The sequence below is a fragment of the Octodon degus genome, unplaced genomic scaffold (genome assembly GCF_000260255.1).
Source record: "Octodon degus isolate 3935 unplaced genomic scaffold, OctDeg1.0 scaffold00045, whole genome shotgun sequence".
In the NCBI taxonomy this organism is placed as follows: domain Eukaryota; kingdom Metazoa; phylum Chordata; class Mammalia; order Rodentia; family Octodontidae; genus Octodon; species Octodon degus.
Genome location: NW_004524621.1, coordinates 10,823,333 through 10,836,549, shown reverse-complemented (window position 1 = coordinate 10,836,549; position 13,217 = coordinate 10,823,333). Strand labels below are relative to the sequence as shown.

Below are 13,217 nucleotides of genomic sequence, written 5' to 3'. Positions count from 1 at the left end.
AAATTAGTGGCTAGCCTTGCATAAACTCATCTAAGAGTAGACTAGAGAAAGGATGTACAATTCTGTATGGCTACTACATTTACTAAATTGGAGTTGATTCAGTGGTTCAGTAGTTGCTGCTGAAGAGATGTTTGAGAAGCAAGAGGAAAGACCAGTGTTAAGAAAGCCAAAAGCATCAGGGCCTTGTGGTACACTCTTGTAATTCTGGCACATTGGGAAGCTGAGGCAGGAGGGCTGGAAGTTGAAGCCCAGCATGAGCAACACAGTAAGATCCTGTCCCAAGAAAGGACTGGGCAAGTGAAAGACCCCACCAAAAAAGAAAGCGGAAGTGGAAGGTGGAAGAAATTTCAAAGACAGGCCTATGAACAGAATCAAATGCTATGGAAATATGAAAATGCTTGGGGGTGAAGGCCAAAAACAGGCTGCTGAATGTGGCAACCAAGAGGCCTTGGGAAATGGGACAAAATAGGATGATGGTGAAAGCAGTGCTAAGGAGGTGCTAACAGGTAAGATAGGAAGAAGTGTACATCACATGAAAAGTTGGGCGACGAATGTGACAGTTCACATGTGAATGAACGTGGCACAATGTCACAATCTGTTTCCTTCCTCTGACTCTAGTCCAGGATGCCCCAGACTTGTGCTCACCGCCAGTTCCTGCCGGATGTGTTCTGTGGTTGCTTCCAAGGCCCGTGTGCCTTTGGTGGCCTCATCTTCCACAGCTTTCACTGTCTTGAGCAGTGATGTCACATTTGTCACCATTACCTGCAGATACCAGAGAAGTGAGAGAGGAACTGTTTTAAGGAATAGGAGAAAGTGCATTCGTTGGCCCCTTCCTGAAGCTGCTCCTTATTCCTCTGACCTTGGCAGAGTTCTTGAGCTGCCACACCGCAGGGTCATCCCCAACTTTGCCAGCTGCAGCCTTTGTTGCACTGATGAGATCTCCCAGGGCCTTGGCTACGTCCTTTACTGCATTGATCAATACCACCTGTGGGAGGGAGGTGACTCTGATCTATGAAAGGAAAAGGGGACCAGGAAGTGGTTCTAGCCAAAATTAGCAATGTCACATAGATACCTGTGTCTCAGGGTCCTCGGCTCCTAGGCTGGCAGCACCAAGCTTGACCACGTCAGCAAGGCGGGTGATGGTGGCCACAGAGGACTGGGCAGCCTGTGCCAACTTCTCCTGGCTCCCAGCTGCATTCTGCACCAGCACCTTGGTGTCCTCCACTAGTACCTTTGCAGTCTTCAGGATGCCCTCCCTGTGGAGAGCTCAGCCTAGTCAGCCTCTCTCAGGTCTCCCTACCCACTCTAACTGGGCCAACGTTCCCAATCCAGGTTCACCCCAATGAGCTATTTATATCCTGCCTCTTCTGACCCCTTCCCACTCCTCTCTGCCTCCAACTGGCCAATTCCTTCCTCACCGGTGGTCAGCGAAGGTTTCTGCACCCTCACGGTTAAGCGTGCCAGCCGTAGCAAACATGATGGTGGTGTCGAGGTCGGCAATGATACCGGACACAGCACTGGCGGCTGTGATGCAGGCCTGGGTGCCACGATTCCCAGCCTGGAGTGCAGCCAGGACATGGGAGACCTGGAGTAGGGATAGTTGCATGGTGCCATGTCAAAGAGGATTGCCTGGGAAAAGGGATTAAGAGGGGAGGGCTGGAAAAGCTGGAGGAGGGTAGAAAGTCCCAAGTTGTGAAGCCAGCCTCAGCCCACAGGAAAGAGCACAGTCACCTTCTCAGAGACTCTCCGGGCACACTCTATGAGCTCCTTCTTGGTGTAGGCATCACTGGGGCTACATTGCAGGGCTCCTGCCTTGGTGACCAAAGCAGCACATCCATGGCCCAGCTCCTGTACTCGGTGCTTGATGTGGGCACCTATCTGTGAGTGGAGATGGGTTTTAAAAGGAGCACTCAGGCCCCCTTCACTGTGTCTGAAGTCAATAAGGACCAATGGAGTTGTGAGAGTTTCCAACACAGAGACTTTTCTAGTTTCATACCCATTAAGCCGGAGGTCACCTCCTACACATGAAAAATAATAGCATAGAGACACCAGCTGGTGAGGATTGTGTTAAGCACAGTGTGGAGGAGGGAGAAAAGCACTTGATGCTTGGGGATTTGCATCAGAGGGCCATGGATTACAACTTGGCCCCCAGGGGACTGTGAAGGCTTTGGTGGTTGGGGTTAGGCATGACTTGCTAAGATCCAACTGCTTGCTTTCTTGGAAAGCCAGGAGCTTAGAGAAGGATGACCTTCATGAATTTGCAAAAAGGAGGAACTAAGAAGGAAACAGAGAGGATACACACTTGTAGGCAGCAGAGAAGAAGCCACAGGCCCAGACAAGGATAAGGAGAAGTGGGAGAGGCAGAATGAGAAGTCTTTAAAGCCTGAGCTGTCTCTTTTAGCCTGTGACTAAAGGTCTGGATCTTCTGTCCCTACACAGATCCCAGCTCACTCTTTAGAGGAGCAGCCAAGTTTGGGTCCCCCTTTCTATAGCAATCTGGGAGAAAGGAGGGGAGCACAGACCTGAGGCTGACAGGACGGGAAAGGGGGCATACCCCTGGGGTTTCCTGGGAAGAGAGGTGAAGGTCAGAGCTGCCTCCATGTTTACCTCTTCATTTTCAGCAGCCACAGCTGCAGGCTTGGCCTGAGAAGCTAGTCTGCCATAGTCACTGGTCAGCTGATTGGCCAGAGGGCCCAGCTCTTCAGGGCTGGTGTTTGACTTGGTTACCTAGTGATAATGGCAGCAGTGAAGCTCTGTACAAACTTAGCTCTTCAAAAACAGTCCTGTTAAAATCTCCCCAACTCACCATTTCCTGTACAGTGACTGCAATGGCCTTGGCTGTCCGCACCATAGTTGTCTGATAATCCACAAAGGAACCTTCTGGTTCACCCATTGGTCCTTCATCTAGCTGAAGGGGAGGGAGCAGGGAGGAAGGGGAGACAATCAGGGTCCCTGCTACTGTGCTCAAGGCTCTGGGAAGAGTATCCTCTGGGTCCACAGGCATCCCATGACTCTAACCTGGTTGATTCCCTGGGTGATGGAGTCCACCATGCCACCAACGACCCCTGCGGCACTGGCTGCCTCGTTGAGAGTTGTTGTTAGGTCCTCCACGGCCTCTGTCATCATCTGCACAGCCTCCTCCAGGGCTTCCTGGGTGTGAGCTGCTTGCTGTGGGGCCAGTGAGTAAGTGGGAGGCCTGCAGGTTCTACTCCTTTACTTTCCACTAGCAGCAGCCCCACCCCTTCACTACCTTGGGGTTACCACCAGCTTCCTTGGCAGTATACAGCAACTGCAGGGCAGACTCCGCCAACGTTTTAGTTTGGTCTAGAAGTGCCATCTGCTGTGGGTGGCTCAGGGTCTTGGAGGCAGCACCCACTGCGGCTAGGGTGAGTGGCTCAAAGTACTGGGCCATCTGAGACACCTGAGGCAAGGGGTTGAAACAGGGCTCAGGGGCTGAGTCTCTCCCCCCTCCCCCCAGACTTCATGTATCTCCCTGGGTACCTTGTGTCCCAGCTGGGAGGCTTCAGCCCGGGCAGCACTGGCCAATGGCTCAATGAGATGCGAGATCTCCTGCACTGCAGTGAGCATCTGAGTGTGCAAGGCCTGGAAAGGAAGTGGACACCAGTTGTGCCTGTGACTGCAGCAGGACTCTGGCAAACAACTCCACTCTTTTTTGTTGTTTGCTTTGGATGAACCCAAGGCCTACGTATGCTAAGCACTTGTCTATCACAGAGCTATATTCCCAGCCCCCTCTTATTTCACTGAGAAACTCCTAGCCCTCCAAGCAGGTGCCAACCTTTTGCTATCTCTATGACGCCAGCTCCTCAAACCCTATCTTCTCTAAGTCAGACATCTTTCCCACACACTTCTCCTACCTCTTGAGAGATTCCTTCACGGGGAGCAAGCTGCTGGCTGACTGCAGCAAGAGAAGCCTGGTCTAGGTCCCGCAGACAGCTGTTCAGAGCTGCGATGGCTGTCTCACACTCCAGCTGCCCTGGGGCCTTGTCCCTGTAGAAACACCATAGGTTCCATACCAAGAACACCCCCGTAAACATGGTTAGCCTAGTGTTTCTATGTCTTCCACGTCTGGAACAAGTGTCCTTTAAACACGATCCCATAAAACTGCACAGGTGTTCACCACAGTACTCAGCCACGGTGCTTGTCTCCTAGCCACACTGGGAGCCCTCAGTACCTCATGCTTGTAATAAGCTTCTTGATGGAGTCTGAGACAGTCCGGGAGTGGCCAGCCAGAACCGACCAGCGTGGGGGGTCTCGAGGATTGACTGCTAGGGCTCGGGCTGTCTGGATTAGGCCCCCAGCACTCTCCAACATTGTCTTGGCAGAGATCACAATAGGCTCCATGGCAGTCCGGCCCTGGAGAATGGGGAGGCAACAAGGTAAGTCTCCTAACACTCCAGAAGATGGGGTGACACACGGGCCTTCACACTGCCTCACCTCAGGGCTGATCTGGGCAGGAATGCTAGAGAACTCAGGGTTAGATGCAAAGGCACTGAGATTGTCCACAGCCTCCAGCAGAGGGGCTGTTGCTGCTCGGCACTGGGCACGGTTCTCTTCTGTGAAGGCCCCATCTAGCGCCTGCAAGGAACAGGGAGGCCCTAAGGACTCAGCCTATAGGCATAGAAGTGAATGCTCAGGTCTCCCTGCAGGGCTCAGAGAACTAGGGAAGGCTGGCAATGGTCAGTCGAGACATGAAAGGGCCTGGGCTTGGGTAGAAGGCATTTGGTAGAAGGCCTTGGAGAAGGAGTGGAGGACCTGAGGGAAAAAGAGATGGGATAGGTTGGGGTGATGGTGGGAATTCACATGCTAGGAACCTTGATGGTCTTGACGAGATTGGCTGTGCTATTAGCGACTTCCTTGGCTGACTGTACAAACTGGCGTTTGGCAGTAGGATTGGCGGTCCGGGCAGAAGCCAGGCGGCAGCTGTTACACAGCGCAGAGGTGTGTTTGGCCACAATAGTGGCTGCAGAGAGCACCTATGGAGACACACATGGAAGAGTCAGGATGAAGGCAGGAAAGAGGGTACATACTTGTGGAGGAACCCTTTGAGGGTTGGAGGATGCAGTGCGATGCCTGTAGGAGTCTAAATAGGAAAAGATAGTCAATTACAAAATCAATATTTGAAAGACAGATGCTTACAGGTGAACTGGGTACAGTAAAAAAGATACATTAATGGAGAAAGATCAAGAGGGCAGGTGGGAGAGTAAGCTGAAGCATCTATAGAGAAGTTATAAACTTAGTACTAATGGGAATAATGAGAAACCTGGAAAGCGAAGATACAGACACAGAACCGTGTATGCAAGGTTAGAGATAGGTACCTGTCCTCCTCTCCTTCCTAACCTGTGTTTCACCACCCTCTTCTCCCCTGAGATCTAGTCCTTTCTTTCCCACACTTGCCCAGGGTACCTGCTCCCCTGCGTTACCTGTGCCTGGGTACAGCCAGGCTCCCCCAAACTCTGACATGCCATCTGGATTGCTTGGTTTGCACGGGCGAACTGTGTGGGTTCCACCAGCCCTTGCTGTCCTGCTTGGCTGTTGGGGTCAGAGACGCCAACCAGATATGCTGCCTAAGAGAAAAGAGTGGGGTGAGGAATATAGATTACGGATGGGAAGAGAAGAGTTGGGACAAAGTGGGGCAAGTTTAGAGAATGGGCCTTACTTTCATGAATTCTACACTAGTAGAGGTACCGTAATGAACTACAGTTATACTGTAAAAAGAAAAAAATTCTCATTAAATTTGTTCAAACAGTTCAGAAGAACAAAAGAGGTATATGTGTGTGTGTTTATGTGTGTCACTGAGGAAAAAGTATAGTTTACTGCAAGTAGAAGAAAAAAGTTTGAAATGGTTAAAATGATTTTTAGAAAAAAAAAAGATTTTTAGAATTATATAAAACAAAATGTTCGAAAGACATACAGTTAGAGGCATAATTCTAAAGCTGGGCATGGTGGCTCTGCTATTTAGGATACTAAGACAGAAGGATTATTTGAGCTCAGGACTTTGAGACCAGCCTGGGCTACATAATGAGACTCTGTTCAAAAAACAAAAACAACATAGCTTTACAACTAGAGACTGATAGGCTAATCAAGACTGACAAGCTTCAGGGGCCTCACCCAGCACTAGAGAATAGCAGGGATCAGAAGGTTCAGATAACGTTCTTTACGTACTAGGACATCATGTGGGAAAGCAGGAAGGGACATGTACAGTGGCTGCCAATGATCTCTACGATTGAAGACCATCAAAATATTTGATTCATGCTTCAAGTAACACATTACAGGCATGCGCCATTATGCCCAGCTGCTTTTTCAGAAATAAGGAAAAAAGGAAAACAAAAATTTTATGAAGCCAGATGTGGTGGCACATGCCTATATTTCCAGCACTTGGGAGGCTAAGATAGGAGGATCGGTGCAAGTTTAAGACCAGCCTGGGCTACAAAGTGAGCTCAAGCCCAGTCTGAACTGCATAGTGAGACTCTGTCTCAAAAAGACAAAAAAGAAAAAAAAAAAAAACATTTTTAATGAAGTCAAGGCAGGCAGAGGAGGGTACTGATCTACCGGGGTTGAGGGAGACAGAGAGCGGCAGCATGACAGCAGGCTTTCAGGGAAACAGTCTGAGATTAACTCTCAAATCACCTTCCCTAAGCATGCATGTCTTAAAGCAAACATTCTAAAGTTACTAGGTAGTTTTATACCTGATAATGTAGAAGACAGAGTAAAGAGTAACAAAATGTTATGTGCCATTTTAAAAAAAAAGCAAAGCAAAACAGCCTTGTGGTTACAGTGCAATTATAACCAGAGCACCGAAGTGTAGGAGCTACAGCGATCAGAACTGTAGGTGCGCAGTAACTGCGGACAAATACATCCAACTCAAGAGGGAGAAAATTCCAGGTTCCAGAGTTGGCAAAAACTTCTTGACTTATCCACATGTGATTCGGGCAGAGGAGGCATGGGGAAGGACAGCACAGGCTGTTCCAGGGACCCATCTCAGGGAAATAACCTGTGCAGCTGCCTCGGTGAAGCCACAGAGAGCCTTGGAGGCTGTGGCAATGGCCTCTCCAAACTCTGGCAGGTTCCCATTCTTGGCGTTTTGAGAGATGCCAGTCATGGCCTCACCCAGCACCTGAGAATAGAAGGGATCAGAAAGTTCAGATAACGTTCTTCACATACTAGGACATCATGCAGCTACTTCCATCTTTTTTGGTTGCTTTTGAGACTGGGTCTCACTATGCAGTTCAGGCTGGCCTCCAACTCATGGTGCTCCTCCTGCCTCAGCCTCCTGAGTGCTGGAATTACAGGTGTGTGCCACCACCCCTGGCTGGTTAGTTCAATCTTCCTGCCCTCTTCCTGCACCTTCCAGCTACACTTACTTTTGAATTCTCCATGACACTGTCCAAGCAGCCAAAGTAGGACATATCGTTGATAGGCTGGACTGCGTTCTCCAGGAGTTCCCGAACTGTCTGTGTATTGGGAGGGAGACATGAGATCCAAGACACCTTCCTCAGCCCAAACCCAAAGCACCATCTTGAACCTCAATCTACTCTGGCCTGCCAAGTGCCCACCTCCAATTCCCTCAGGGCATTGTCACACTCCTTCTGGCCAGGTGCCTGCTGGGTGCACATGGTGATGAGCTGGTTGATGCTGTCAGTCACTGCCCTGGGGGAAGAGAAAGGTGAGGGAGTGAATGGATCCTCATTCCTAGGTCCTGTGTACATGGTGTCTCCCACTGGTTTTCTTTCCCTTGCCACTCCTGCAAATGCTTCTTTCCTGGTTTCTCTCATACACTCCAGGTCTGGGCTTCCAGGCTCCTGCTTACCTGGCTGCTGCAGCCAGCTGACTCTTGAGGTTGGGGGCAGCAGGGTCTGTGGAGAGGGCCTTAGCAGCCAGAAGAAGTTTGCTTGAAGACATGGAAATGCCTTTCAAGTTGGATACAACCTGGGCCCGGTCCTCTTGACTCTGTTGAAAGTAAGAAAGTCACACATATACGGTCCTGCTCTTTCTTACTTATCTCTATAAAATGATCTCTTTCCCAGGCACTCAAGTACTGCCCAAGACTGGAGAAGGCAAGCAGCTGGGAATAGTTCAGACTCTGGTTACCCAGGTGCCATTTAGCTCCTAAAGTGATCATACACCAGACCCTCTGCTTCTTCATACCGATGCCTGTCCTGCCATCTCCACACCAGCTTCCAGGAAGGTGCTGAAGTCCTGTCCAAATCGACCTGAGGCTCGAGCCAGGTCCTGAGGGGTTCCCCGGGAGGCCTGCACCAGTTCTGTGGCTGCTTGATTCAGCCCAGCTGCAGCTTCATTCAACCGGCTCTGAGCTTCCTGAAATGTCCCAGTGCTGGGAGGAAGCTGCAAGGGGAATGAGGCAAGGGAGAAGTTGGGAAAGGAGGACAGGAAGGATGGGCACATAACTTGCGCATAATGAGCGAGGACAGATTTGGGAAGTCTGGGCCAACGGAGAAGTCTTGAAGTAGGAAGGGAAGGCTCTGAGTTTTCTGACTTCTCTGTTCCCTCCACGCATTGGTCCTCCTACCGAGTCACTCAGGAGTCGCTTGCTGGCATCTCCGACTGCTCTGAGGGCATTATCCACGTCTCGCTGGCCAGGCAGGCAGCTGACACAGCGGTTCAATGCCTGGGTCACTGCTTTAGCCACCTGAAGTAAAAACGGGAGAAGGGGCTGCCAAAGTGGGAATAATCTGTAAGACGCCTTCCTCCTCCTTGGGACACAGGAGATAACTAGCTCTCCAACCTCCAAAAAAATGGAAGAGGAAAGGAGATGTAATAGACAGGTTGAAGTTAGGGCCTCTAGCCATAGCGATCATGTTTTTTCAAACTTGAACTTAGCTAGGGTTATGCCTTAATTCAACTAAGACACTCTGACACTGAAAGAGAAGGGTATATTCCAGAGACAATTTTTGTGTGAGCAACCTAAGATGTCCTGTCAGTGCTGGCGAAGCCCTGAAACGTTTGCCTTAACAGGGCATCACAGGGGGCGAAGGGGTGGGAGTAGGTGGTGGTTATGAAGGAACCTAGGAACAAGGAGGGTAGTGGCCCTTCTCAATGCCTGACCTGAGCAAGCCGCTGCTGGCTCTCAGGGTCCCCTGGATGGCCAGCTGCCTTTTTCGCCTCCTCAATGAGGCTGCTGGCCTTGTCCAGTACATCACTGGCGGTGTCAAGCACAATGGCCTGCACTGCGGGATCTGATGTCAGGGCTGCTACACCCCTAGCAGCCTGGGCCAATGACCTCAGTCCACCTGCCACATCCCGAGCTGCAATACCTAGGGAAATAGGAAGGAAAGTGAAAGGGCAACTTCACCGGCAAGCCTCGATCCCATGGTCTTGTCTGTCAGCTGCATCCCTCACCCAGCTCCCATTTCCCCACAGGCCTACCTCATGCACCCACTTCTTGGCCCTGTGCTCACATACCTGCATAATTCTCATTGCCCTGGGCAATCTCCCCCAGCAGCTGGGCGATGGCAGAGCTTACAGCTTTGGTGCTGTTGCCAAGGTCCTGGGTACACTTCTCCATCTGTGGATAAGTAGATGGGAGGAAATAAGGCTCGGGGAAGGGCCAAGTGAGAAAAGGTACCTGACAAGGCAGCTGGAGATAGCTAGGAGTTTAAATGAAGGTTTAGGGCAGCTGTCCAGCAGAGATGAAAAGGAGACTTCAGAATTTGTATTAGATCTTAATACTCACTGTCTCGCCAGGTAAGGGTTTGAGCTTGCCATCTCGAGCTGCGGCCTTCACTTCCTGCAGGTCCCTCTCTAGATTCTGTACCACACTTAATGCAGAATCCATCTCCAAAGGCCCACATGCTTCCTGAGCCTGTGATAGTTAAGAAAAGGTTCTTAGCTAGGTGTGGTGGTGCACACCTGTAATCCCAACACTTGCCCCCCCCAAAAAAAAAAAAGTATGTAAATAGTTTGGGCTGGGGAGATAGCTCAGTAGAATAAGTGCTTGCCTGGCAAGCACAAGGGCCTGAGTCCAATCCCTGGTTCTGCCAAAAAAAAAAAAAAAAAACAACCAAACCCAAATACCAAAACCAAGTATGTAATCCTAGCACTTGGGAGGCTGAGGTAGAAGGATTGCAAATTTGTGACTAGCCTGTGCTAGGCCCAAGGCCAGCCTGAACTGCAGTGGGATCCTATCTTAGAAAGCCAAAAAAAAAGGTTCTGGCGTAGGATGTATGGTCTCCCACCCAAGCCTCAGACTAAAGTCATCCTTGTTTGAGATTGTCTTATAGATTCCCTGTCATCCCAGCATTCCCTCTCATCTTCCACAGTTCCCATACCTTCTGGGCAGCAGTACGGAGCTCAGCCAGTGCAGTGCCTAGGTTCTTAGCACACTGACTCAGCTGCATGGCGGAAGCCTGGTCTTGAATTGTTGGTACTGAGGCTTTTGCAGCAGCCACCATCTTTCCGCCTGGCTGTTGGGGAAAAGGCCAGCAGATGAGCTATACCAACCTCTCTTTGGGATCAGGTACAGGGACCAATGATGGTCAGGACTTGGTGAGCACTGGGACTTGGTATTAGCAGAAGCTACCAGTAGGCAGTCAAACTGCAGTAGGACTAGCATCTTGGAAGGTGCAGAGGGTCTGGTCTGGGAGGCAGGAGATGGTGCCTTGCCTGTAAGAAGCTTTGGCTCGCAGCAATGAGGGCTAGTTGAGCACTAGGGCTGTCAGGCTGAGCTTGGCTTCCTCGGACACCTTGCACCAGCAGTGGAATCTGCTCTGCCACAGCCTGTATGTGGAAATGTCATGAGCACTACCTCTCCACAGGCTGGGGGAAGGCATTCTCTTCCTACTCTCCTCCCCACCCACAGGCCTCCTGGGGTCTCACCTTGCAGCTCTGTACCAGCAGTGGCTGAGGACCTGCAGAGGCCTTGGGGGTAGAGGCTGCATGTTGAGCTGCAGCAATGGTCTGTGTTGCTGAGGCTGCAGCCTGCTTGGCTGCATGCTGTGAGGACAGAATAGTTAGGATAAGCTCCAGGCCAGTCCCTGTAGGCTCATACTATGCTCCAAGGAAACACTGACTCCCTGCACGTGGCTCTTGGCTCATTCTTCCCACAGCACCAGCTGCTGCTCTGGTTCACTTCCCAACCTTACCTCTAGGCGCTGCACCAGCTTCTTCTTGATGGCATTCTGTGCAGCTGCATTGGTGGCCATGCGGAGCCCCTCAGCTGCCTCTCGAAGCCGCTGCTGCTGCTCTTCGCTGTCAGGGTGGGCAGCTGCCCCCTGAGAAAGGTGGTGTGATGGTCATTTTCCACTGTCTCCAAGGACCCTAAATAAGCTCTTTTCTGGCCCCTCTGACTTCAGCTTAAAATTCACTTGTTTCTCTGAGGTCATTGCTTAATTACCCATAGTAAAAGGCAATCATTAAGAAAGGAACTGTCTTCAGAAGGCCCGTGGGATGGCCCTAGAATACATGGATTCCTTCTGTGATGCTCAATCCCTGTTACAGGATGAACTGTCCGTTCTTGTGCCTTCCCCTACTTCCTAAAGAACACCTAGAATGCGATAGCTGAGTGGAATGAACAGAGCTCCCTGGGAAAAAAAGAATTCACTGAGAAGAGACCTCAGAATTCCTAAGCAGGGAACTGCTTCTTTCTGCAAATCTCTTGCAATCTCTGGAACTTCCTTCTAACCATCCTCTGCACCCGTCCCACTGTCCTACTGCCTTGTCTTTCTCTGTACTGCTAGCATAGAGACCCTTGGGACTAAAGACCTATGTGCCTTCGCAGCACAGAATAGGAAAGAGAGAAGTGCCAAGCAGGTGGTAGCAGCAATGTGGGGAAAAGTACAAAAAGCAGACTTTGAACTTAAAGGAAGAAAAAGAACTTGGGATACCTGCCATATGCAGTGAATACTCTGGGAGTCACAAGAACTGAAAATCAGGGTCACTGCCCACCTGGAGCCAAGGGGTTTGTTCGCTTCCCAAGTATTCCCTTATTCTCTCTACATTTTTTGCTTTTCTAGGATGTCCCTATCAGTTGAGACCCTCCATCTAGACCTAGTTCTCCTTAGGAGCCATTCTGGGGTTCTGCACAGTAGGTTTTGTACCTTGGCAGCCTCTACCATCTTGGCTGTGGCATCAGCCAGGATCTTGGCAGCGCTCAGGAGCTTTCGGGAGTTTTCCAGATCACTCTCCCCCTCAGCATCGGCCTTGATGGCATTGACCAGGTCTGAGGTGGCTTGAGCCAGGATGCGAGCCTGTCGCACCATCTCTCCTGACAGCACAAGAGACAATCAGATGAGAAAGCTGGAGACACAGAGAGGGCTGGGTTGGGATGAAGACAGGGGGGAAAGTTAGAGGTAAGGCAGATGGGGCTTTTAGCAAAAGAGAGAAACTCTTATGTTCTTAAGTGATTTCTCTAATTATGTTTTCTGGACTTGCTTAGGATCTTAGAGAGTGGATTTCCCGTTGAGTCTTTATGGGAGGGATGACAGTCCCCAATAGGTATTTTCAGCAGGAAATTTTGAGAAAAATGAGATTCTATTTGTGAACAGCTTTGGGGTGAGAGGATGGAGTGGAGGTTAATTATGCCACTTTCCACATGCTCTTGGATATGTTCTGGTATATTCACTATACAATGTAAGGGTGGCAGAACAGGGCTTTTTGTTTCTGCTTACGGAGGGGGAAGTAGAGGTTTCTGGGGGTCAACAACAATTTCTCAGCTGCATGGCTAGCAAGGCCACACTGTGCTGAGAACCGTAAAGGGGGTTGGGTCAGCACGGGAATATCCAGCATGGGCTTGGGGACTCTCACTGGGGTTTCTGCTTTTTTGGGGGGGGTGGCTGTCCTTACCAGCATCGCCCATGGAGCTGAAGATGTTTTCAGTGACAGTAAGGATAGTGTCAGTAGCTTGATCATAACGGCCAGCAGGCCCGGCTCCTGTGGCATGGGCCTTAACATGCTGCAGCAGCTCATTGAGGGCCTGGGTGACAGCTGTGGCGGCTGCTCCTACTCCTCGCAGCAGCTGCCCATCATCTGTGGCTGCTTGGGAGGCAGACACACAGCCTTCCACGGCTTTGGCCACTAGTCGTCCAGCTTCCACGAGCTGCTCTTGGCAAACAGGTGAGCTGATTGTAGGTGCCACCACCTGTGAGGAAAGTGTCAAGAGATGGGGCAAAGGAAAGAAGTCACAAGGTGGAATGTTCATGGTCTTTACAGTAGTCACTGGGATGAATAATGAGACCTCAAGA

General features: G+C 50.6%; 1 protein-coding gene across 4 annotated transcripts in view; it reads right to left on the bottom strand.

Annotated features, from left to right (window-relative positions):
- Tln1 (talin 1) overlaps positions 1-13,217 on the bottom strand; it is a 36,684-nt gene that overhangs the window by 6,702 nt on the left and 16,765 nt on the right. For all 4 annotated transcript variants that reach the window (XM_004631867.2, XM_023715961.1, XM_023715963.1 and 1 more), the window contains 30 exons: positions 12,820-13,114; positions 12,075-12,241; positions 11,121-11,249; positions 10,855-10,971; positions 10,642-10,755; positions 10,308-10,442; positions 9,713-9,841; positions 9,442-9,544; positions 9,085-9,293; positions 8,549-8,668; positions 8,167-8,364; positions 7,829-7,968; positions 7,575-7,668; positions 7,383-7,472; positions 7,013-7,135; positions 5,442-5,585; positions 4,833-4,994; positions 4,456-4,596; positions 4,193-4,374; positions 3,876-4,008; positions 3,502-3,603; positions 3,251-3,421; positions 3,019-3,168; positions 2,807-2,908; positions 2,608-2,727; positions 1,732-1,878; positions 1,419-1,585; positions 1,073-1,256; positions 860-985; positions 646-762 (listed from right to left, as the gene is read on the bottom strand). In XM_004631867.2, the coding sequence (XP_004631924.1) occupies positions 646-762; positions 860-985; positions 1,073-1,256; positions 1,419-1,585; positions 1,732-1,878; positions 2,608-2,727; positions 2,807-2,908; positions 3,019-3,168; positions 3,251-3,421; positions 3,502-3,603; positions 3,876-4,008; positions 4,193-4,374; positions 4,456-4,596; positions 4,833-4,994; positions 5,442-5,585; positions 7,013-7,135; positions 7,383-7,472; positions 7,575-7,668; positions 7,829-7,968; positions 8,167-8,364; positions 8,549-8,668; positions 9,085-9,293; positions 9,442-9,544; positions 9,713-9,841; positions 10,308-10,442; positions 10,642-10,755; positions 10,855-10,971; positions 11,121-11,249; positions 12,075-12,241; positions 12,820-13,114 (4,311 nt within the window). The remainder of the gene's footprint in view (positions 1-645; positions 763-859; positions 986-1,072; positions 1,257-1,418; positions 1,586-1,731; positions 1,879-2,607; positions 2,728-2,806; positions 2,909-3,018; positions 3,169-3,250; positions 3,422-3,501; positions 3,604-3,875; positions 4,009-4,192; positions 4,375-4,455; positions 4,597-4,832; positions 4,995-5,441; positions 5,586-7,012; positions 7,136-7,382; positions 7,473-7,574; positions 7,669-7,828; positions 7,969-8,166; positions 8,365-8,548; positions 8,669-9,084; positions 9,294-9,441; positions 9,545-9,712; positions 9,842-10,307; positions 10,443-10,641; positions 10,756-10,854; positions 10,972-11,120; positions 11,250-12,074; positions 12,242-12,819; positions 13,115-13,217) is intronic.